At 43.4% G+C, this 24,331-nt stretch overlaps 1 protein-coding gene and 1 long non-coding RNA gene across 2 annotated transcripts in view; one reads left to right on the top strand and one right to left on the bottom strand.

Moving 5' to 3' along the window:
* Positions 1-17,548, bottom strand: part of myripa (myosin VIIA and Rab interacting protein a) — a 30,721-nt gene extending 13,173 nt beyond the window's left edge. The window contains exons 1-4 of the mRNA XM_080011481.1: positions 17,465-17,548; positions 15,324-15,482; positions 10,097-10,318; positions 4,700-4,836 (exon numbers count right to left, since the gene is read on the bottom strand). Coding sequence (XP_079867607.1) covers positions 4,700-4,836; positions 10,097-10,318; positions 15,324-15,433 — 469 coding nt within the window. The 5' untranslated portion in view covers positions 15,434-15,482; positions 17,465-17,548. The remainder of the gene's footprint in view (positions 1-4,699; positions 4,837-10,096; positions 10,319-15,323; positions 15,483-17,464) is intronic.
* Positions 17,549-21,271: 3,723 nt separating this feature from the next.
* Positions 21,272-22,424, top strand: LOC307238501. The gene is made up of 3 exons (XR_013844434.1): positions 21,272-21,407; positions 21,555-21,659; positions 21,905-22,424. It is a non-coding gene; the product is annotated as an uncharacterized lncRNA (long non-coding RNA).
* Positions 22,425-24,331: the final 1,907 nt, after the last annotated feature.

The following is a 24,331-nucleotide window of genomic DNA, read 5'->3' as shown; positions in this document are numbered from 1 at the left end:
CCTTCTTGTGCTCCGGTTTCCTCCCACCATCAAAGGACATGTATGTTAGGGTTAATGTTGATGTGTTGCGGTGCACTCTCCAGATCATGAGAGGACATTGGCGTGTATTTCGCCACTTCTCAAATCTGAGTCACAGGACTCAAGCTGCTTTCACACATGCACTGCAACCCTGAACTTATCCAGACATTACCCCGAGGAGCTGTATGTGTGAACGCGAATGTTCGAAAAAATAGACCCAAACATTACCCGGACTTCACCCAGGCAGCTCCCTCGTACAAAGTCCGGGTAATGTCCGATTGAGCGGTATGTGTGAACCGAGCAGTTAATTGTCCGGATCATTCACAGCGAGCGAGTGGGTGTGCAAAGTGTTGTTGATGTCTCTATCATGTGCCAGTTATTTACCTTTGTGCGGATCTTAGTTCACAGAACATAGCTGCTGCATACTCCTTCCTGCTTTCTTTATTATGCCTTTCCACTTGTTTATATTGAGGATACATCCAAATACATGGAGCATCCACGCAAAAAAAAAGCCCAACTACTGATAAGTCCGTAGCCTCATCCGCCATCATGGGTGTGCTGTAAAATTTTTGAGTTCTTGATACAGTTTGCCATGAAACAGTTTACTGTAACGTATTAAAAACATGTAACACATGCAAATATACAGGAAACAAATTATTATTTCATAGAATTATTTAAATAAAAAACGATCTAGTTTTTTATTCTAATTTAAATATATACATTCAATGTATAAATATATCATATAATCTAACCAGATTATAATATTTGTTTAAAAATGTATACATTAAACTAAATTCCTCAAATAAAAGTAATTAAAAAGTTAATATTACTATTACTTTTTAATTACTTTTAATTGAGGAATGTAGTTCATTGCTACTGCAAAGTGCATTTGCAGACCCATTGCAGTCCATTTTATTTCAGGTTTGGACTGGATGTGTGAAGCCGTAGGGCGTCTCAGTTCCGTTGCTTGATATTTAGTTTGCAGTGACTCGTTTCTGACTCACTGGACTGCAGTCGAGTGTTTAAGGAAAATGTTTGGTACGTTTCAGCATCAAAGCCAAACGTCGCAGTGCCTGCTGAAATGTCATACAATTCTTTGGATTTTGAATGGTTTTATAACTCACTTTAAGGGCGAAATGTCCTTAATATGAAAATGCATTCAACCGATAATGATCTTCACCTCTGACCTGTTTATTTATCTATTTGCCACAACGGCCATCTAGGAGTATTTACTTGAAACACACACACACACACACACACACACACACACACACACACACTCTCACACACACACACACACTCACAACACATGCACAACATTAAAATGTTATGAAAGTCGGGCAGCAGTCAGAATAATTGGCCAGCAGAGATCTTAAACACACATCAAATCACAGAGCAGAACGCACACACACACACATTTTCAGATGTTGCATTGTAGCATGGGCCTCAAAATAAAAGGTTGACCTTATCAAATAAACTATTTTGGGTTCAAATGTCTCAACCGGTTTATAGGACCGTAATTTCATATCAAACATATTAAATGAGATATAAAAAATAAAAAATGTGTTTTCACATTTTGTCCAGTTTGTCCCAAGCTATGACCCAAATATAATTTAAGATTTGATCCATTTTCATTTATTTAATGCAATGAATTGTGCAGTTTCACTTCATTTGGATCCTGAGTTCTTACTATGCCTTAAGCTGTCTCCAGAAAGCTCTAGTGAATAAAGCAAAAAGCCTCTTTAAACCAACCAAGTCTAGACTTGGCCCTGACAGGCTGTGATTGTCCCCCAGTATAGTGTATATCCTGGGTCACCTTCTGTCATACTTCCTCTTTGGTTATTTGGCTCTAGGCTGTTAGAAGAAAGCCCTTTTTTTCGGAAATTTAGAGAATTGTTATGTCGGCTGTAGACTTAAAAACCTGTGCGGGCTGTGGCGCAAACAGGACCAGCAGGGATACTAACCCGTTGTGGGTCCGATGTCTCGGCCATGCACACACGGAGGCGGTGCTGTCTGACCCGCTCAGTGCATTGCACTGCTGCCTCACAGCAAGAAGGTCCTGGGTTCGATTCCCACCTGGGGATTATCTCCCAGGGTTATCTCCCAATTAGGGGCCTTTCTGTGTGGAGTTTGCATGTTCTCCCTGTGCTCACATGGGGTATACTCCACCTAACATCAGTAAGGACCCCCACCAAAAACATGCACACATCATCGTCTGACCAGCGATGGACACCTGGTACCAGGTCCCCGGGCGCGTCGACAAATGCTCGTTGCCGACCCCCTCACAGGAAGGACAAGCCCGGAAGGTAGACATGCAGAGGCCACATGTCACTGGCCACCACCCAAAAAGCATTTGTGTGTGTGTGTGTATATATATACATGCATGTGTTGTAGTGCGTGTCATGTGATGAACAAACATTCTTCTTCTCAAGTTATCGCCCCATTGGGCAGACATCTTCGGTTCCCTCCCGAGTCACCCCTGTATTGCCGAAAGGCCGCTGAGCGTCTTGTGGGAGGGCGCAGAGGAGGAATTGGCTCTCCCGTCCTTGGGCCTTGTTTCGATCCATGTTTCCCCCAAGGCCTGAGTGTAAAAGGCTTTGGCACCGTCCAACCTCAAGGTGTACCTGGCCGTGATATCGGCCTGTCATCATGGAGTGGATGGTAAGCCACTGTGCAGTCATACTTTGGCATCCAGGTTCATGCTACACCTGCGGGTGCGGTGGCTGGCTCCGGAATGGGATTTGGTTTTGGTGTTAGATGCTTTAGCGAAACCCCCATTTCGAGCCTCTCCAGGAGGTGGGGTTCAAATTTTTGTCACTGCTTCTGCCACTTGTCTCCATTGAAACCCCTGTCCAAAGGTCGTCTCTCTCACTGGATAGTGGAAGCGATCTCATTCACTTACTCCTCTTTGTGGCAGGAACCCTCAAAGGGCCTTAAAGCTCATTCTACTAGGGGTGTGGCTACCTAGTGGGCGCTCTTACGAGGGGTTTCGGTCGAGGAGGTGTGCGGTGCAGCTTCTTGGCTTATCCCACACACGTTCACCAGATTCTACAGTCTGGAAATGACGGCATCAGCACTGGTGCAGGCTGTTTTGACAGCAGCCAGGTGTTAGCCTGCGTACAGAGTTACGCTATGCGGTTGAGAGTGGTTACGGTCAGGTGATACAAGCCAAGCTGCATGTGGAATCCCCACCCATAAGTATGGCGGTGGGTCGGGGGGTTTGGTCATATAATTTATCTCAACACCCTATGAACTGGTTCTTATATGTTCACTTCTGCAGTTGGTCCAGTTGGACTACCCAGACCTGGGGTTCTATGTCTTTCTTGATATTACTAAAGTTTAAAGTTGTTGAAGAACCTATTCAATATTACAAACAACAGATTTGGGATCACTCAATAGTTATAGTTTATCAGCAAAGTAAGCTTGTTTTCAGCTCTGTGCCCCCGTCATGCATCTTTGGTTTCACCTGCTATTGCTCGAGAGTTTCGTGTGAAACCCCTTCCGTAAACAAAACCCAACACAGCCTCATTGTCAACAGACACATGCTTGTTTCTGTCCATCTATGATGAACAAAAATTTCACGAGTTCCTCTCATTTTCTTTCAATCTCTCAACTTACTTACAGAGTTTTTGCTGTTAGTCACCCATTGTTGTACTCGGAACAACAGCACAAACTGCGATCTTACAATTCCTTTGATGCACACATGCAGATCAAGAACATCCTTCGATATTCCGTGTGATGTCAAGTCAGAATGTGAAACCGTTTTGATGAAATAAGGTTATAAATTAACGCGGACTACACCGGGTCTTTGTATTGTAAAAAAATGAGATACCATGAGAACCAAGAAATTTAACTTCTCTGTGGAAACATATCATCCCTGTGTTGTTATGGATGATGAGAAGAGGGTGGCAGAAACCCTCAATTACATCGTGGAACTGGCAGCCAGCAGCGCAAGGCAGCGGGTGCTTGCAGAAAACAATGGAATTGTTGTTGTCTGGTAATAGGTTCTGAAAGTGAAAGATCTGAAAAGTGCCACTTTCTTAAAACTTTCGTTATAAAACAATAAAGAATAAAACAGAATAATACAGGGGTCATGCTACTATGGTGAGCATGAACTTGAAATTAGAAAAATAAAATGAAAAATTAAAGGATTAATTTGAATTATGCATTTGACAATATCTTTATAAATTAATGATTCAATATATAATATTAATGAAAAATAAATAAATAACATACTTAGGGAGAGTATCATATATTTTCACATATTATTTTTTATACCTTACACACTTTAACCCACTGACAATGACTGGTAGTCAGGTAGAGTGGAGGAGTGGTGTTGGGGGTGAAAACTAGAGGATCTTGAGGGGCATTTTCGCTGCTGGAGTTTAGGTGTACCAACATTCAAATAACCATATCTTCTTCAAATATTTCCATGTTCCATGTATGATTTCAATGTATGAGACATCATTTGAAAGCTTACAATCTGCACTTTTATAATCTGTAAAAAAAATGACCTTGGCCTGCTTGTTAAACCAGACTTTGTCACAATTCAGTACATTGCCAAAAATGATAGAGATCCGTGACGAGGTGGTCCAATCGAAATAGACCTGTGACCCAGTTTTTCCATCACAGTTTTAGCATTCATACCTAATAGAAGAATAGTATTTTAGCGGCAGTTTACCGGTTAGCTCGGACAGTGCACTGTGCTCTGACAAGTGTTTCCTGTAGAGGGTCTTCAGCACTTTGGCGCTACCAAAGCGCTTGAAGCGACACTTAACGTTGGTGTAGAACCACTCCAGCGACTGCGTCTTGAACAGCCTGATGGAGAGAGAGAGAGAGAGAGAGAGAGAGAGAGAGAGAGAGAGAGAGAGAGAGGGAGAGAGAGTGGAGTGTGAGAAGGAAACACATGCTGATGGCAATACAAAAGTATGCAAGAGTTCAGGAGGATCCTTGACAGACAGACAGACAAATGTTATCAGATAGATAGAATAGCCTCAAACTGTTGTGAAGGTGGAGGAGTGGGGAGTACATCCTTTCTTGTCATCAGGTCATCCTCTCTCTCTCTCTCTCTCTCTCTCTCTCTCTCTCTCTCTCTCTGTTGTTTTCTCTCAACCCACTCCACCCTCCTCTCCATGCCCTGCACTCTGCGAGTCACAGCATTAAAGGCACCAAGTCCCCTCGGTTCAGGGGCCAACAGCTGAGCTCCAGCCCGATGACATGGTCGCTTATAGGACATCAGCTGATGCTAAACTGAGTCAGTTTAAGTAAGTAATTCACTGCAGTAAGTGCAGTGAATGTAGAGCAATGTGGAGATGGGGGCATGGGGAACCATGCTCTACGTCAAACAAGAGTAGGAGAGTAGGGAGAAAATGGATGAACCCGAGTGGGACTGCAAAGCTAAACCATAGGAACCCAATGGAGAACACCGGTCGTCCAATCAGTTGTCGTCTACTGTATATCAGCGATTCTCAACCTTTTCTCACATCAATGACCCTCAATTCCATACGCATTCGGCCATGGACGCCACTTGATAAGATTTAACCTCTCGGGCCTCCAAGAGGTTTTGACTGTTATATATGATTGAGTCAAAACTTCCACACCTGTCTACACTATAGTTGGGGAGATATCATTGAAACGAGCATCAAAACAATCACAGTCATCATTGTAGATTCTCTAATTGTGCTATTGTCTAATGAAGTTTAATTATTCAGTATTTTGCCGGGGACCCCCTGGAACCTCTACAAGGACTCGTGGGAGGAACCATTGAGAACCATTGGTCTATCTACGGTATGTCGACCAACTCAATATGGGACATAGACCTCATCACAAGTAAGACAGTGTGTGTGAGACACTTACATAGGTTGCTCGGTTTCAAGTGACACGCACGCACACAGGCATGCACGCACGCACGCACACACACACACACACACACAGACACACACACACACACACACGCACAAAATACACTAAGACACTTTTCTGTGGTTGGCTATAGATGAGACTGGATTACCGATGGGCATGAGATCAGATTAATTACATAACCCCCTCCCATGAAGCTATAAATATCTGTATTTCCAGATGGTGTAAGGGCGTGTCATTTGCATGTCCGCTCCCATTTGCGTTAAATCTCTTGTACAGAACAAAGAACAAGCTCCCCATGCTGAGAATGCCGCATAGGCGAGTTTATAAGCTTTAGGCTTGTCAACCTAAAAGTTAATGTATGATATTTCCGACACCTCACTTATTTAAAAAGTCCACAGCCCTGTCCACAAGATGCTAAAGCTGTGCGGTCCAGTGTGAGGCGACTGGCTTGACTCACATCCAGAACCAGTCCAGCTAAAAACAGCACCAACCGGCCATGTTTGTTCTCCAGACAGACACACAGACACTTGATATTCAGAGGAGAGCGTCTGCTTGAACCGCCTGGAGCCCTCAGTGTGTGTGTGTGTGTGTGTGTGTGTGTGTGTGTGTGTGTGTGTGTGTGTGTGTGTGTGTGTGTGTGTGTGTGTGTGTTGGTAGCATTTACTTGTGCATTAGTGTGTGGTGTGCTGTTTATGTGTCTTTGTGTGTTGAAATGTATGTGAGTATGTGTTTTCCCACCAACTTGAAAATACACAACCACAAACTACTAATGTCAGCTTTCTCCAAGTTAAGTTTGTCCAAGGAGCCGCTATTTAAAAAAAACATAAAACATTTGCACAACCACTAGAATGTACATTTGTTAATACATAAGTATATGTTTACTGTTAAAAATAAATGGTTAAAAATTACTGTGAAAAATTGGTGCCTACTGTTTAGGCAGCGGTTCCTAACCTATGGGCTGCGAGTTTAGCAAGTGGGCTGCCAAATCATGGGCAAAACACATAGATTTTATTGGAAAAAAAACCCAAAAACGATTAATTACAAAATGTTTTTAAATGTAAAAGGAAAAAATAATAACTTCATGATATTTTTTCTTTAAAAACTTCTAAAATGCATCATCACTGATCGATAGGATCTTATGTTAGGGCGTACTACGTCCAAGCGGGACCATGATCGACGTGCACCTGTAAATTTTTGAACTTGCGGTGATAAAACAAAATAGTTGGCATCAGGCACACTGAAAAGGAAAGGCGGACTGGCTGGACAGTCCCGCCTGTCAAACAACACGGAAAGGTTCGGAGAAAGTATCGTGCTGAATATTTAGCATTGGGATTTTTCTGGACAGGCACGGAAGACGAACTGTTACCGCTGTGCGTGGTGAGTTCCGAGATTTTATCAAACGAAGCTCTGAAGCCATGGAAACTGCGCCGTCACCCCGAGACAAAACACCAACAGGGCATGTCCAAGCCGCTTGAATTGAAGGTCATCGAGACGTCATGTATGGGCACCGAGAACGCAAATCCCGATCTGTCCAGCAGAGCTGTGCGATTTCTGATGCCTTTCCCCGACGACGTATCTCTGTGAGACTGGCTTTTCGGGGCTTGTGTCATCAAGCATTTGGTGTCTGCCATGCAACATCAGCCTTCTCATGAGGTGAGTCAATATTAATGTGCTGATATCATTGTTAGTTTTACATTACGAATGTTACGCGAAACTTCCATAGATATAAGGTTATTTTTAACCCACCTCTTTTTTTGTTTTACCACTGCTGCACTGTATGTATGAAAATGCATATGATTGTTAAGATATACGTCCTCTGAGAACGCACTGTTTGGCTCCCGTATTACTTCTGGTCAATGCATAAATGATTGAAAGAAGATGAAATTAATAAAAGATGAATGCAAAGAGGCTTCAAGCAGCTTCCTGCGCACAGCACAGAGCCCTGAAGGCCCCTGGGGTCATTTCTAGATGTAACATGGTGTTTTCTGATGTTTAAATTAGTGGTGAACGATTACTCGAATTCAAACGGTCATCGCAATTTAATTGAACGCAATTTTCAAATTACAAAGGCTGCAATAAAAATATATATATATGTATATATATATATTTTATTTTTTATTTTTTTTTGTCAATCTAACGAATAAAGCTGTCAAGGGCTGGGTCTTCCTAAAGGCGAGATAGGCGGCCGCCTATCCAGGTGCGTGTGTCAGCGATGTGCGCAGCAGCGATGGGGTGCCCGCGATCAGCACACCAGAACCGTGTGTTTTTATTTTATTGTACATCTCCTTATGGAACAAAACAAGTGCGTATGGAACGAAACCGTACCCAATGGGGACACTTTCTCCATGACCCTCCTATCCCCCGCCCCCGGCCTATAGCAATGCTTTTAACCGAACCTCTGCACTGCCCCCCGGCGAGACCCGGTGCCCCGCCCAGGCTGCGGTGCGTTGGGTGGGGTGTGTGCTGCTGGCAGAGCCCGCAACACCTGTAGAGTCCAGACAGAGCCTCTTCCAGAACACTGCGTCTGTTTGTTTGGTTTTTTTTACCCTTTTCAAATTGAATTAGCATGAAGCTGTCCCTGACCACATGGAGCAGCGCTCAGTGAATGTGGACGTATGCGCGCAACAAAAAATAATTAATTCCTGCTGAAACAATGCATATTTTTCGAATGCTCATTGCCAGATTTGAACAATCACAAGGCTTGAAGTTAAATCAATGAGTCAATATTCTACTGTGATTGGAGGTTTTTCTTTGTACAATTCAATTGTTAAATAAAGCTATCTTATTCATATCAATTCATGCATCAATATTCATCTAATTTCATCATAACAAGTGGGCTTCGCCCAATCTATCTGTCAACTGTATCTAATATTGTGTCAGTCATACTATTTAATGATTTATTGCTTGGGTTTAGTGAATAATACAGAAGATAAGTTATTGGTACCTACTAAGGTACTGAAAAATTGCATACTAAATCAGAATCATCATTCTCCCAAATCGGTAAGCACTAGTTTAAATATGCAAAAGATAATGTAGATTTATTTGTGGAAGTGTGATCATGCACAAGATAAACAGTTTCTATTTAATGTTGTTCCTGTGACAAGTAAATTGTTTTATTTTTTTACTTGAATCAACAAGTTATTACATTATTACATTGTTTTAAGCTACACATACACACACACATACAAATATACAGTATATGTATACATACATACATATATGCACATACATATACACGCACACATTTTTTTTGGATTATTACTATACTATGATTATTATTATACTATGATTATTATTTTTTTATTGCTCTAGCTGGAAGTCCTCTCTGCACCGGAAAAAACCATGACCTCACACTCTTCTGAACACATTTGGCTTTATTTCAGGTTGGACGTTTCAACATAAAAGCACCGAGACTGTGTTTAATTTTGTTTAATTTTGTGACCATCTGTTCTGCACACTGAGTAGCATTTGACGTGCCACCATAACCTCACGTGCCACTATATTCAATAGGGGAAGAGGTTATTGAATGTATTTACTGAATGTATTTGAATGTATTTATTGAATGTATTTACTAGGGGTAGGAGCAGCCGAAAGAAGAAGGAGGAGGAGTATGTTATGTACCCTAATAGTCATGATCAGATGGTCAGAATGAGCAGCTACCTAAAAAACGCAGTTAAGGGAGTTACTCACTTTTATTGTGAAAAAGAAAAAGGATGTTTTTTATTGCCAGAGGTAAACACTGGTAGTAACAGGCAAATTAAGTTGTACTGACACTACCTGTGTCTTCAACATGTACTAAAATACAGTACGGGGAGGGACCAAATGTGACTTGCATATCATAATATCAAATTGGAATCACCATACAATTAAAAGTCATAACTCACAGTTGGATATTGTAATCTTCACTATACATCAATTTAGCAACTTAGTAAATACATAGAATAATTTACAATTTTTACCCATACCAATAACCTACCCTGTGCTTAGTTACTTGTGTCTATTTGGCAATTCTTATTTTTACTAATTACTGGACTAACTATATTCAATTTTATTATACCATATCAGATTATTTTATTTATATTTTATCCCCAACAATCAAGCTTTTTTTTAAATGCTAATCGTCTGTAGATTTGCATTGGTCCTCACCAAAACGCGTCCTGATTTTGATTCTGATACAAAACTCCACCTGGTCTCTCCCACCCGCCCCCTTACTCACCTCCTCTTCTGGCAGGTGGAGCAGAGCCAGGCCTGGTCCCTCTTGGAGAACGCCCGGCAGGCCCGGCACACATTGTGGTGGCAGTCCTGGCAGCGGCGGCGCGGGTTCAGCAGCAGCGTGAAGGGAGCGCAGCAGCGGATACAGCAGCGCTGGTTGAAGCGACTCTGCCGGGACAGCAGGAGGCAGCGGCTGCCCTCCTCCTCCAGCTCCATCCTCAGCTCACTGGGGGGGGGGGAGGGGTTGAGGGAGACGAGAAAAGGGGAGGGCGGGAGAGGGAGCAAAAGAGAGCGAGAGAGAGAGAGATGGGGAGAGTGGAGGGGAGGGGGAAGAGAGGGAGAGAGAGGCGTGCAGGTGAGACAGAGAGACCGAGGGGGGTTGAGAGACAGACAGAGAGGAGGGCGGGTGATGGAGAGAGAGAGAGAGAGAGAGAGAGAGAGAGAGAGGGGTGGGCGAGAGAAAGAGAGAGAGAGAGAAACGGAAAGAGAGGGAGAGAGAGAGGAGGCGGAGATATGGACAAAGTGGAGAAAGTGGAAGAGCGGGAGAGAAGAGAAGGGGGCGGGTGAGACAGAGATGCAGGGTTGTTGACGGGGGACAGAGAGAGAGAGAGAGGGGAAAGGGCAGAGAGATAGGAGATAGGCAGATATAAAGTGAGGGAAAAGAGGGGGTGAGCTGAGGGTGGGTGAGAAACAGAGAGAGAAAGGAATGTGGGCGAGAGACAGAGAGAGAGGGATGAGAGAAAGACAGTGGAGGGGTTGAGAGGAGAGGACGGAATTTAGAGAGAAGGAAGAAAGACGCAAAGGAGTGATTAAGAAAAGCCAGAAATAGGGGGAGGGATGGGAGCATGGGAGGTATAGAGGAAGAGTGGATTTTTTTTTACAGTATGTGTGAAGAGGAGAAGAGGAAGAAGGGATCACAGAGGACATGGAAGAAACGTGTGTGGTCAAGAAAATCACACACACACACACACACACACATAATTTTGTGTGTATTATTGATTCCAAACTATCGTATTTCCTCAAATATAAACCTGGTCATATAAAAACTGGCCTCTAAAAAACAGCGGGGGCATGGTTGACAGGAACAGTGGTGTCATTAGGGGTGGGACTTAGTGGAGGTAATGAATTAATAGGCGATAATGGAAATCCAAAGAAATGTAAAAACATTGAATGTAAACAAATAAAAATGATATATTTATACATATATATATATATATATATATATATATATATATATATATATATAAAATGAAAGGGAAGTCACAGGATGCATCCCAGCTTATTAACTGTAGTCGCTGTTTGCCACGAGTATGTAAAGGTTGATGCTGCACTTTGTGTTGAATAATACATCAGCGCTGTAGCAGCCAGAGAAATTCAATGAGCTTAAATAGTTAAATAGTGATTCTGAAAAAATAATCCTAATTGACATGTCGGTAGCCCCTTCGGTAGTTCGAGGTGTTATTCACTATTATTCATCATCAATCACTTTAAACAAGGGTGCAGGGATCCTTGAGCTTGTTGACTCAAACTACTCAGCCAGGGATGCTTGATGAATATTTCAGTAGGTGTTAGAACAAATCACATACCATCATTCTACCAATGGCGGTTTAGATTAACAGCGGTGAAATGACCATATATGTGAAAAGTATCAAACTTGGAGACTAAATGCAAACCCTAGAATGATAAGGAGCAGATATCTTTGAAAAGGCGGCCTTTCGGTGCTCCCGCACCCATTACGTCTCTTAAAGTGGTAATCTGCAAGACAATTGTGTTAAAAAAAAATGAAAATAAAGAAAAAACATATTCAACACTTTTTTCTGGTCTACACTTTTTAAGTAACAGCCATTCAATGTATTTGCATGTTCCCCTCTGGATGCTGTCTGTATGTTGTCTCTACTTTTGACCTCGCTCAACGCTGACCTTGTATTTTAAAGCCTCAACACTGCCCCCTGTTGGCAGTGTAAAAATATTAACCTTTGTGGTGATTTTTCACAGTTTTCTGGCCATACTAAGTCTACTGTATATTGAATCTCTTGCTCTCATTGAGAATATGAATTCAAGTTCAAGTAGTCTTCACAGAAAATAATCTTACTCGGTGGAGAAAATGTTGTGGAGGACAAAATCAATACTGAGCAAGAGTTTGAATTCCTACTCTTGCATGGGTGGTCCGCAATTGCTTTTCCGTTTTTAATCAATGTATTTAAAAAAAAAAGTCTATCGTAAATGGCTGATGACAACAAAAAACAACAACAAAAACAAGATTAGCCGTTGGTACTGTAAGCACCTCGCTCCCAGCACTTCTGAAAGTCAGAGCAGAAAGCTCACCATCACTAATCACTTTAGGTAATATCACGCGGAAAAGTGCTCGGGAGACTGCCACACGTCAAGGTGGTTTAGGCAGAATTTACTTGAGTTACATGTGAAGCAAGGTCCGGTCCGAATATACTCCCTCTTTTATCAGGTCTCGTGTTGTGAGCAGCACGGGGACAGAAATTGAAAGGGTTCTGTCCAAAGAATTTCCTCAGCTTGTGGTTCTTGTTACAACACAATGCCAAGTACTCCACTTAAAGCCCTGCTTAAATGCCCCATCAGTCCTCTCGAAAAGATGATTTGAAGATTTTCGCAAAGTGCTTTTTCCCAGGACAATAACACTGACCAAGTGAAGGCTATTATTGTAGACATCTTAGCAGAGGCAACGGGAAGTCGACGAAGCCCGTCTTGCCTCCTGCATTGGGCCGCAAAGGACGAGGGCAATGACTTTATATTTGATGACACTATTTAATATACTTTTATTCTTATTCCGTTATGCAGCTCATTCCCATTATAAGCCATTTCACATCTATTGCACAGCATGTTGTCATTTAATTCTGTGGTGTGGGGATGGTGTGGTTTGAGCAGCGACACCTGGCCTGGGTCTAGGTAATGGGGCCCAGGATCAGTGTGGCTGCATCGCTGTTGCTCGTTGATTGGCGTGACGAGCGGCAGGTAAAACCAACATCCCCACACACACACACACGCACACACACACACACACACACACACACACACACACACACACACACACACACACACAGGAGAGGAGCCTTTGTCATGACATGCTGTCCATCTGCTCCGGGGCTTGTTCCACCTAGCCCACTCTCTACAATGAACTTTTGTGTCTTATATCCTGGGCGGTCGAGGCGGGCGGATCTGCTACAGAGCCTTTCAAGTCGCTTCTCATTTTTCTGATGAGGTTTCACTTTGCCGATCAAAGGGTTCACCGCTAGGGGACCAACATTTCATGTCTGCGGGAATCACTCCGGCTCTGTGTTTCCACACGCAGTCCTAACCTGCTCCACATTGGGAAAATAGGAGGAAGTGATTCAAAGAGCGACAGGAAAGGGCGGTCTCTTCCTTCCTGCTGTTGAGGAATGCTGGAAACCGCAGTACGAGTTTGGTTTAAATTGGTCACTGTTAATGTTTTGACTCTGTCATATAGTGTTGGGTGATATCTAGCTTCATACCACAATAGCCACATTATATTGACATATTTATATTATATATTTAAAAAAACACTCTTTCTTTCTTTAACTCAATTTACCAGATAGCACATTTCCTTTCACAATGTTTTGTTTGGATAAGTGAATAAACAAGTATAACAGTACAGGTACTTCTCACTTAACGACGGAGGTCAGTTTCTACAACCAGGTCGTTAAGTGAATTGGTGGACAAGCGAGGACCCGTGTTATTTCACGGTAAGGGGGCGTGGCCATTGTGCACTAGTGTAGTGAATACTGACAGACTGTGGGAACGAGACTGAGAACGGTGATGAGATGAGATGTATGCAGTGTAGTTTAGTATAGTTTATATAGTATATAAAGTGTATATAGTATACAGTATATAGTGTATACAGTATATAAAGGGTGATGCGCAATGAGATGCTTGATGCTGAGACGCCGCGGTGTTGTACGCAGCGTACAATACAGACTGGTCAGAGAGCTGGTCGTAAGTCTGAACGGTCGTAAAACAGGTAGGTCATTAAGTGAGGAATACCTGTACTTGTATCATAGTAGAAGAAACACTGCAGACCGTAGACATAATTTAGTAAGGACATAGTAACAGTTGTACCTAAACCAATATTTTATCCTGTGCATAGAATCACGCATTGTATATTTAGATATATTTGGCTATTTTTATTATGTATATTTGGCTATTTCTGTAAATTTGGATATTTGATTTTTATTTTTCAGACTGTTGCAGAATGCGAATTGTCTGAATAGAAACGCACAAATCCACACCATGACAAATTCCCCGTATGCAGTACAAAGTACTTGATTCTGAGAAATCCATTGCATATTTTACAGGTTATTTCGGAGGCTCTGTCGACCTGCTGAGTCACGCTTCTTCTCAGAGTCCGACACTCCAGGAGCCTCCTCACAGGGCTCATTCTGGCATTACAAAATTCAATTCAAGGACTATCAAGTACTTTTCAAGCACAATTTTTAATTTTCAAAGACTTCACACAAAACAAATATTATCAATTTTCAATGTGATCTTAATTATATATATATATATATATATATATATATATATATATATAAATGTATTAGGGATGCAACTGTACAGTGGGCTGATGGTATGTATCACGGTTTTGGGGCCACGGTAACCGTACGGTTTCAGTATCTGTGAGTGCATGTTGAAAAAAATGTTTGAAAGTTAAAAGGTGTAAAGAATGTTTTTATAGTAGTCTGCCAAAAATAACGTAACACGTAAATTGCGTAACGCTCTGTGTGCATGACTGTGGTGGGAGGGGGGAGACGGGGTTTAAGTTTATTGGTGGTAGTTGTTATAATTTGCATAAGTTCATCTGATTGGAAGGGAGGTGTCCAGGATAGAGGATAATTCAAATATAAATTTTCCAATAATTATATATATATATATTTAATACAAAAGAGACATATATATACATATATATATATATGTATATATATGTGAATATAGTAATGTCATTGTCACCCACTATTATAAGTTTCTTTTCCAACCATGCATAATCTACTTCGTAAAATCGATTCTGGAAGATTTTAATTACTTTATGATGTGAATCACAAAACCAGGGTGAGTATCACAAATTTTCAATCATCAGGTTTTTTTTCAAGGACCTTTCAAGCACTTCAGCACAAAAGGGGCTCCTTTAGGGTTTCTGAGGGGGAAATTCAAGCACCTCAGGGACCTGGTAGGAAATCCGTCCTCACCTGAGGCGCTCCTCCTCCTTCTTGCGTAGCTTCATGTCCCTCTGCACCACCAGCAGCACGTGCTCCGCCTCCTGCTCCGTCAGCCCAGACAGGTCCAGCTTCCGACCCATCCCTCCCTCAGGCCCGGCGGCCACTCCACCCACCTCGCCGATCACGTGCCTGTTCGTAAAAAGCGCATGAAGGATTTTACTGCAGATGCATCAACTACAAGGGTTTTCATTCCATCCCTAATTTGAGTGTTGTTCAACAAACACTCCAAAATGCTAATCTGAAACCAATTCAATTAAACCATACAGCAGTGTCCTTAACAATAACTTGCTTTTTTTGTATTCTTTTTAAGGCTCTCAGACGGTGATTTATGGATTTCCTGGAGTAGGGAAGATTTTTTTTTTTACATCAATCAACTCTCTTTTGCTGCTTTTTCTGTTTTGGATAACCTTCTCGAGGGCCTGCGTCACATCTAGTCTGTAATCCTATGCGACAGTCGGATCCTCCCCCCTGTGGCCCCCGAACAAACTACGTCTGGGCTTCGCATCCCAAAATATGTCAGGGAAAATGGGAGAGCTTGTTTTTGTCCAGAACAACAGTGAGTAGTTTGCTCAGCTGGACATTTACCGTGTTCTATGAATGAGAGTAACAAAACACATGTTTGTAAGGTGGGAATGTTTTTTTTAGTACACACAATCCACTTAAATAAAACATTTATTGATAGTGAATATGGTGACATCCAACATTAACGTTAATAACGTCGTTATTTTGAAACACATGACTTATTTACTTTTCAGTCGAGTCTTGCCGAGGGGGGTCGGTACACAGGCTCGTCGACCGACCAGGAGCCGGATCAGAAACGTCATTCCTCCTGCACCCAACCCATTACTGTGTATTATTTATCCTTTTGGCCACCAGCCTTTTTGTTAAACAATTGAGACAAAAACTCTCGCCGCGTCGGCAACCCACGCCCAGGAAGGCTCCGTCGCCCTCCCGAAACCCACACCAGTGGGCAGAGAAATTTGAATATTTTTGAATATACACAAATTTTGAATTTGAATGTGAACGTGAGGGTCAAGACCCTGAGGAGGCCCTAGGAGGCCCTTGGAGCAGCCACGCCAAACAGCAGCCAGAGTCCCCTGACGACAGCCGGGCCCTCGAACAGCCAAAGACCCCCGAGCGGAGCTTCCGTCACCCGGTGGTTGCCATTGCAATAATTGGTCCAGCCTGATCAGACTGTCTGTCGCAAGAAAGAAGTTGGGGTGCCGCGGCTTCCTTGTCAATGAACTTCCCAAACTCACACGTCATTCGTCGACGTCAGTAACGGCTCATTAAAAACAAAACAAACCCTCTTGAGCGAAGCAGATTCGGTTCTCACTTCTGCTCTAAGCCTTCCTGAAGCAATATAAAAAAAAAAAAGACAAGAAAAAGAGGATGCGGTCGCTTTCTAAGTAGCTGTGATGAAAAGAATCAATGTGAGACATGGGTGGTTTCAAACCTCTACTTCTTCAACATGCGTTGTCACTATTAAAATACATGTTTTTCTAAAGGAAAGTATTTTAGAAAGAGAGAGAGATACCGTTTAGGTTAAATCGAATACGTACACCGTGAGAAATAAAGTGGCACTTTATTGAAGAAAAAAAAATAAAAAAAATCGAATATTTTGGCGACTTGTTTCGAAAACTTCTCTCGGTGGTTGACTCCCCGTGAAGTGGAATAAAGTTGCGCCACATCCTCTGCAAACGCTCCCTGCCGGAATTGCCCGTCCGTCCGTGGAAAGAGCTTGATTGGGTTATTTCATAAAACTGTAATATTTTTGTATCATTACTCGTGTATCTGTGTGGAGTGAAGCACCCGGGTTTGTTGTTCTCGTTAACAACGTTTCAATATGGCACCATTTCTTTAACCAATCCCCCCCCCCCCCCACACACACACAAGTCCAGGCTTCTTAAAATACAAGTGAAACGTTAAAAAAAATAAAATTAAAAAGATAAAAAAAACATGATGGCGAGACTCGGGGGAAATTACCGGAGCAGCTTACACGCTCGGTTGACATAACTCGAAGAAAAGCGACACAACCTGGAAGTTCCGTTCCTCCCTCGCACGGCGCCGGTCGCCGGAACTGTGTGTCGTTCGCCGTGCGCACCACTCACCCCTCCAACGCTCCGCAGGTTCAAATCCGCCAGGAACCGGGGGCTTGTGGAGCCGCCACCTCCGTCCACTCGCGCGTCGGGGAGGTCTCTCCCGAATGCCGCGGGGACATTGGGACGTTGTCCCGCACAAGGCAGGTTGCTGTGGACGGGGGGGGGCGTGCGGGCACCGCACGCCCCCCCCCGTCCACAGCAACCTGCCTTGTGCGGGTGGCTCTTTAAAGTGGCAATCCGTGAGATTATTTTGTGGAAAAATATTTCCCGTATGTGGTATTTATTGTCGTGTTTGTTTAGCCGGCACTTCATGAGAAACGCGCCATCCCGTGCGTTTGTGTTACGCGCCTGCTCCTGGGGTGTTTTTGCACGGGCGTTTTCGCGCCGAAACAGTCGTGGGGACCTTCGGGACGAGGGAGGTGTTCGCCCCCGAGAACTAGATTCCTTCAAGGGTTTTTTTGGGGGTTTTTTTTTTTTGGTTTTGTCTTTTTTCTCCTGGTTGTATTCGCACCGCGCTCCGTAGCTTTCACTCACTTCACCTCATCAGTCCCCCAAAATCTGCTTCTGAACACATTCCAGGCGAGAAAGAAGCAGTCCAGTGGCTGGCCCTTCACTCGTTTTGGCTCGACAAGACGTCATTTAAAAGTGTTCTCCGACTTTCGAAAAAGCACGGGTTGGCATCGGGACGCTGCACCGTGTTTCATTCAATTAGCGTCGGAAAATGAAATAAGTTCATCTACAATAAGAACACTTTTTTATTTCCGCTGGTCGCTCTGGGTGCGACACGACCGGGGCTCACGGACCGGACTGTCCTCAGTGTGCCGGCTAGTCCCTGCCCTGGAGTAGGAGCAAAACGTTGAAAAGTTCCTCAAAACTGAGTTTTAAGAACTATGAGAGTTCCTGCATGCAGAAACCAAATGGGGACGGTTCCTCCAAAAAAGTTCTTAGAACGATGAAAAAATCCCTTCGCTTTTTTGTTGTTTGTGCATTGGTGCGTTCGGGGGTCACAGTACAGTCTGGTGAACCCAAATGCAGGACACAACGGAGGCTCAGGAGTTGGGGCAAGGATCAAAGGTTTATTGCATATAGGCAGAGGTCAAAACCAGGTGAACGGTCAAAAGCAAACCTAAAGGCAGGGAACAAGGGTCCAGGGAATCAGGCAGGGAACAAGGGTCCAGGGGAGTCAGGCAGGGAACAAGGGTATAGGGAATTAGGCAGGGAACAAGGGTCCAGGGGAGTCAGGCAGGGAACCGGGCTCCAGGGGAGTCAGGCAGGGAACCGGGCTCCAGGGAGTCAGGCAGGGAACAAGGGTATAGGGAATTAAGCAGGGAACAAGGGTCCAGGGGAGTCAGGCAGGGAACCGGGCTCCAGGGGAGTCAGGCAGGGAACCGGGCTCCAGGGAATCAGGCAGGGAACAAGGGGCCAGGAGAGTCTGCGCGAGACCCGCGTCTGCCGGGGATTTCTCTTTCCTTCTCCTTTTCTTAACAACCCTCTAAGTAAAGACATTCCCTTATGATTCTTCTAAGGTCTCCTGTCTCAAAGGTGACTCAAAGTCCCGCCTCAGCTCCGTGGGTGTATAGACCCACTCAGCGACGGGGCCTCCGTAGCGTGGTCTAAATGAAAGCGTACTCCATCGAACAAGAATTGGGCTTTTTGAAATCTGTTTTTATCCCTGTGAAAGCTGGATTTAAGTGTCGACAGAGCCTCTTACAGACCTCACGAACCTCAGGCTGTTGTGCATTGAGTGTTATCCATAGTGCAGTGAATACGCCCACAGGAACTAAGATAGTTAACTCTCAATACAGTATAGGCCATAGGGTCTTTGTTATGTCTTTTCATAAGGTAGTCTGATTGGTGGGGGTTGAAATGATTGAATTGAAATTTTTTTTTTCGGCAGGGCGATTTGCTTCTTGTCCATCTTACCCAGATTCAGACGACAAGGTCAATACCAATTTCATGTGCAGAGCTAGCGATGGGCTGCATGCTAACTGTGTCAGCTCAGTGCATGGCTGCGGGGGGAGTCAGCGAGCCCAGCTCCTGTCTGCCTCCTCCCCTGTCCGCCTCAAAAGCTTAACATTTTTTAAAGCGTAGGCATCAGATATCCTAGAAGTGGCAGAGAAGATGACGTCATGTTAGGAAGTTAAGTACGAGTGACATGTTGCAATTGCTTATCGTGTTTTGACATTCAAAACACTATCACACGGCTCTAATGGACCCTGTCCACAGCAGAAATTTCGACGTCCAATGGGAGAGTAAACACAGCTGAAGTCAATGTCATTAAGACCCACAATCGATGTGATTATTATAGTCGAGGTTATTCCGTCTGCGTCTAACGGTCACTACGCGACCAAATGTCGGCTGTGGAGAGCACCCATCACGTCCGCATACTGATAGCCGTCACCCAGCTCTACTCCCTGATCGCTGGTCAGGGAGTAGAGATTGAAATGTAATGATCGGTTCCAAAGTAAATGTGACTCAAATTGCTGTTTAAGCAACAACAATAACATATGACAATGCGAAACCGCCACAAAGCATATGAAGATGTTGAAGATAATAAGCGAAAATGCGTTTTCCTCATTTTAAAGTGCTTCATTTCAGAAGACCGAGGGGTATTTCGAAAAATATGAAGATGCACATTTTTCTTCATCTTCTTTGCTTCACACGTGGCAGCTGTGCTGCGGAGAAACAAGATGACTCAGTGACTTTTTCAGAGTCAGATTTACGGATACATGAACCCAATAGAGTAGCTTAAATTCACCATGCAGTTGGCAGCTTACACATTAAACTACTGGTTGTGTTTCATATCTCATATCAGCATTCTTTACACACACATGGCAAAGGTACATATTTGGCCAAGGAAGAAAGTTAATTTTACAGCGGCCCCTCCGTGCGTTCCTAAATTGCCATCGCAATTCCACAATTGCTATTAGTATTTAATTAATTGCATACTCGTTCAATACAAATAAAAGGATATACTGCCGTTTCAATGGAGGTCATTGCCAGGGACGCCTCACCTCACGTGTCTCCCCTCTAACTGAACAGGAAGTACGCCAATTCAGCGATTTTGATCATGAAAATGATTGAAACTATTGGAACCGTACATGAATGACATTTATAGCACAGATTGGTAGACAGATATTAATATTTGTGACCGGCCGAAATGACCGGCCCATAATCTGGTAACAGGTTGAAAATCTGGCCCCCAACAAATTGTAATTGATTGACCACGTTCTAAAGTAAGAAAGAAAACACAAACATAGTCAATGCTTTGCCTTCCACAGGGTTGGTTTATTTTCCAAACAAAACCGCTGCGTTGCCTGGGAAACGGGCCCGGTTCCAGACTGCTTTAACTGGGGTGGGGCACTCAGAAATGTTGATTGACTTGTTCACGGTTGCCATTTAGGTCGGAATTTCAGAGCTGAGGGCTTGCACCCAAGTTACAACGATAACAGTGACCCGACGCCACGGCAACACGGTGGCGCGCACCATTAGATCATTAGTTACAGTATTTTGACACGAGGTTGGATGTTGTGTTTACATGGGGACTACGAATTACAGTTTTTCAAGTTCCCATGCCGTGCGCCCCCCCCCTGCCGGTAAACGATTTCCCAACTGGTACCAGCGGTGACTGGCAGAGAGGAACTGAAGACGGTGAAGTCTTGCGTCAGCGGCAATTGCCCAAAACATCACCATTGTCAAAGTGCGTGTGTGCGTGCATAAATCCTGCAGCTTTTGTTTACTTCCCCATTTCCGTGGGTATATATGTATATATATATATATATATATATAGTATAAAAAGAAACACAGCCAGGCATCCCGCAGCGCTTCAACCATGAGCAGAACTGTGCTGCTGGCCCTGCTGGCCGTGCTGGCCTGCCTGCTCCTCACGACCATCACAGCTGTGGAGACGCAGGGACACGCCGCCGCCGCCGCCGCGAGACACACTGACTCGGTGAGGAGGTTGAACTCTTACCACCAATTTTTGAATATTTATGACGACAACAACAACTTTGCAGTACTGGTACTGGAGGTAGGTGATTTGTGTGTGTAAAACAAATCCTAATTTCACCTCTTTTCTTTCTTTTTTTTTCATCATTAGGTGAAGAGAGGGGTCACCAATCCGTTGGTCGCCAGAAAGTGCCGGAGAAGAAGGAGAAAGGGTTGTGGCTCAAGACTAGGGTCATGGTCACTCCTTTCAAAAGAAGTAAGAGTCAATATTACTTTATGCTATTTTCTAAGGTTTCTCTGTTACATCACAATGTGTGAACCCTAAGTTGATGCTTTTAAAAAGACTATCGCCACGATTGGTGTGGTTTTTGGCCAGCACTATTTTCTGTTTCGAGGACAATAATTGATGGAAACGACTCTATTTATGATTTTTTTTAACCCTATTGCAAACCATCAGAATTAAAATTTGTCTAATTATTTGTTTTCCGATTTTCCTTTCAGGAGAAGATATCAATAACTAAGGTACCCGGACGCCTTGCCATCCCTAGACAACCTTCAACATAAACATCATAAACTGATGAATTGGTTTTACAGTAGATGGGGTTGATCTATGTTTAGTGATCAGTGCTGTGTATGAATGTAAGATAATAACCTTGTGATCAATAATAAATAAGCAATAACTTGTTGATTTCCAGTTTATGAGATAATGCAGTGCTCTTAAAGGTGCGTAGAGGTGTGAAGAATTTACAGAACAAATTTGGCATAAATGGAATATAATATTCATCAGCATATTTAAATGACTGTATCATCCCATGAAAATAATAATCGTTGTGTCCTCGTTACCCTAGAACGAGCCGTTTTCATCTACACAGGAGGTATTGAGGTGGTTGCGATCTGCAACATCACCACTAGATGCCGCTAAATCCTACACACTGCACCTTTAAATGACAACTTGATAGTCCAATTTTCTTTGTTTTTTGTTTGCTTTGAATAAACAAACTGGATAAATAAATGTGTGTCTTTGTAAAATATAATATCATGACAACAGTGATAGGTTGATTACATCCTAAGTACAGTCATTCATATTGGTTCTTGGCATAAATAAATGGATAAATGCAAAGATATACCCCTGGGTTTCGAGAATAAACTCTGAATTGTGACTTTAAAGTCTAAATTAAGTTTTGAGAATAAAGTTGATATTCCCAGTCAAAATACATTGTGAGAATACAGTGTTCAGCCCGACGCCAGCTCTGTGTTTCCCCAAGGTGTGCGGGTGCCGTTGGACCAGGATGTGAGCGTGGAGCGGGTTCTGGAGGCCTTGACACAGGAGGTCGGTGCCCAGAATCTGTCCTTCGCCTCATGAGTGGGGCAGTGGTGGTGCTCCTCAATGAGGAGCGCTACGTGGCCCGACCGGTGGAGAGCGGCCTCTCTGCGGATGGCCTGTTTGTGCAGGTTCTCTCCACCCAAGTGGTGATACCTTTGGATAGTCGTCGGGGTGTTTGTGGCTCACGCAGTCGCCTCTCACCGCTGCCTAAGCCCCGCCCTCCACGCCTTTGTGGGGTCCTTCTTCCGACAGCGCATGATGAGGACGGGCGAGATGTTTGGGAAGAGGAGGAATAAACGGCAAAGGGTGGAGGAGCGAGTGCCAGAGATGCCATTTAACTCTCCTAGTGCGTCCCGCGACACCGACACTTTCACCATTTGAGGGACATTCTGCACAGGAAGTTCCCATGAATATAAATTGAAAGCGTGCACCGAAGCCACCACTCCCATATATTTAAAAATAAATCACTATGGAGGTATTTTTTCTTCGCGAATCAAGCCAGCGACTGAGGATTTCCAACACGCGTCCAATCTAGCAAACACTCCAGTCCCGCAATGTTGAAATCAAATTGTTGCTGTCCTGTAGTTTCTTGAGTGCCATCCAACTTTACAACAAATGGTCCCGAGGAGATTTGGTTTATAATACAGTTCCTGCTCTTCCAAACAATGCAGATAAAGCCACGACACTGCGCATGGAGCAAAAAGGGAATCTCATATTGAATGTCAAAAAAAAAAGCATTGCCGTGTGGCTGCCAACATTTTATATTACATGTGCAATGATTGTCATTACTACTCAAACTTAACACTTTCTACTAATCTATATATATAGATAAAGCTACAAATCCATATTCTGTCGTTGACCGACCCATCTCGAAGTAATACGTACAAAATAAATCTACAATGCAATTTTAATTACACGTTGGTGGGGAACGCCACATTTCATATTGTGGAAAGCCGGAAAGTCATATTGTTAACGCAGATATTCTGCACTTCCTTTATTATCGCAGGGCAACGGCCTTTTCCTTGTAGCATATCAGACTCTCTGAGACAAATGCCCGCCCAAACATCCTCCGCTCCGCTTGCGCTTTGATACAGGAAACACAATCTCGTGCCAAGTGCCGGCGTGTCCAGCGGACGCACTCTGACCGATGTGGGAAGGCTCCGTGTTCAACACGGCTCACTTTCCTTACGACATCTGGAATCCACTCTTAAAGCTTTATATCAGCCTTGTGCAGAATTCCATGGGTGGAAAGCCGCAAAGAAAGTCATTTAATCTCGACGGTTCGGAGGCAGTTGTTCATGAGTACCAATTATGTGTCAAAAAGTATGTATGAGATAGATTTGATTTTGTGCGTTCAACAGGTTTGTGGGTGTCTTGATCTCTTTTTAACTCGACTCACTCACTCACTCATGACAGACTAAGTCACTCATAGTATGAATTGATGCATATATAAATGCAAAACATTCACGTTGACTAGTGCCAAACCAGTGACAAACATTGGGCAGTAATCTAATATTTTACATTGTCTCCTCACTTGTTGAGAAATGTTTCAAGAAAAGCATTGTTCGAGACAGCTAAAAGTTGTTTTTTTTCTACATTGACAT

The sequence above is a fragment of the Zeus faber genome, assembly GCF_960531495.2.
Source record: "Zeus faber genome assembly, chromosome: 12".
NCBI lineage: Eukaryota > Metazoa > Chordata > Actinopteri > Zeiformes > Zeidae > Zeus > Zeus faber.
Note: the sequence above shows the minus strand (reverse complement) of the source record. Positions and strands in the feature narration are given on the sequence as shown.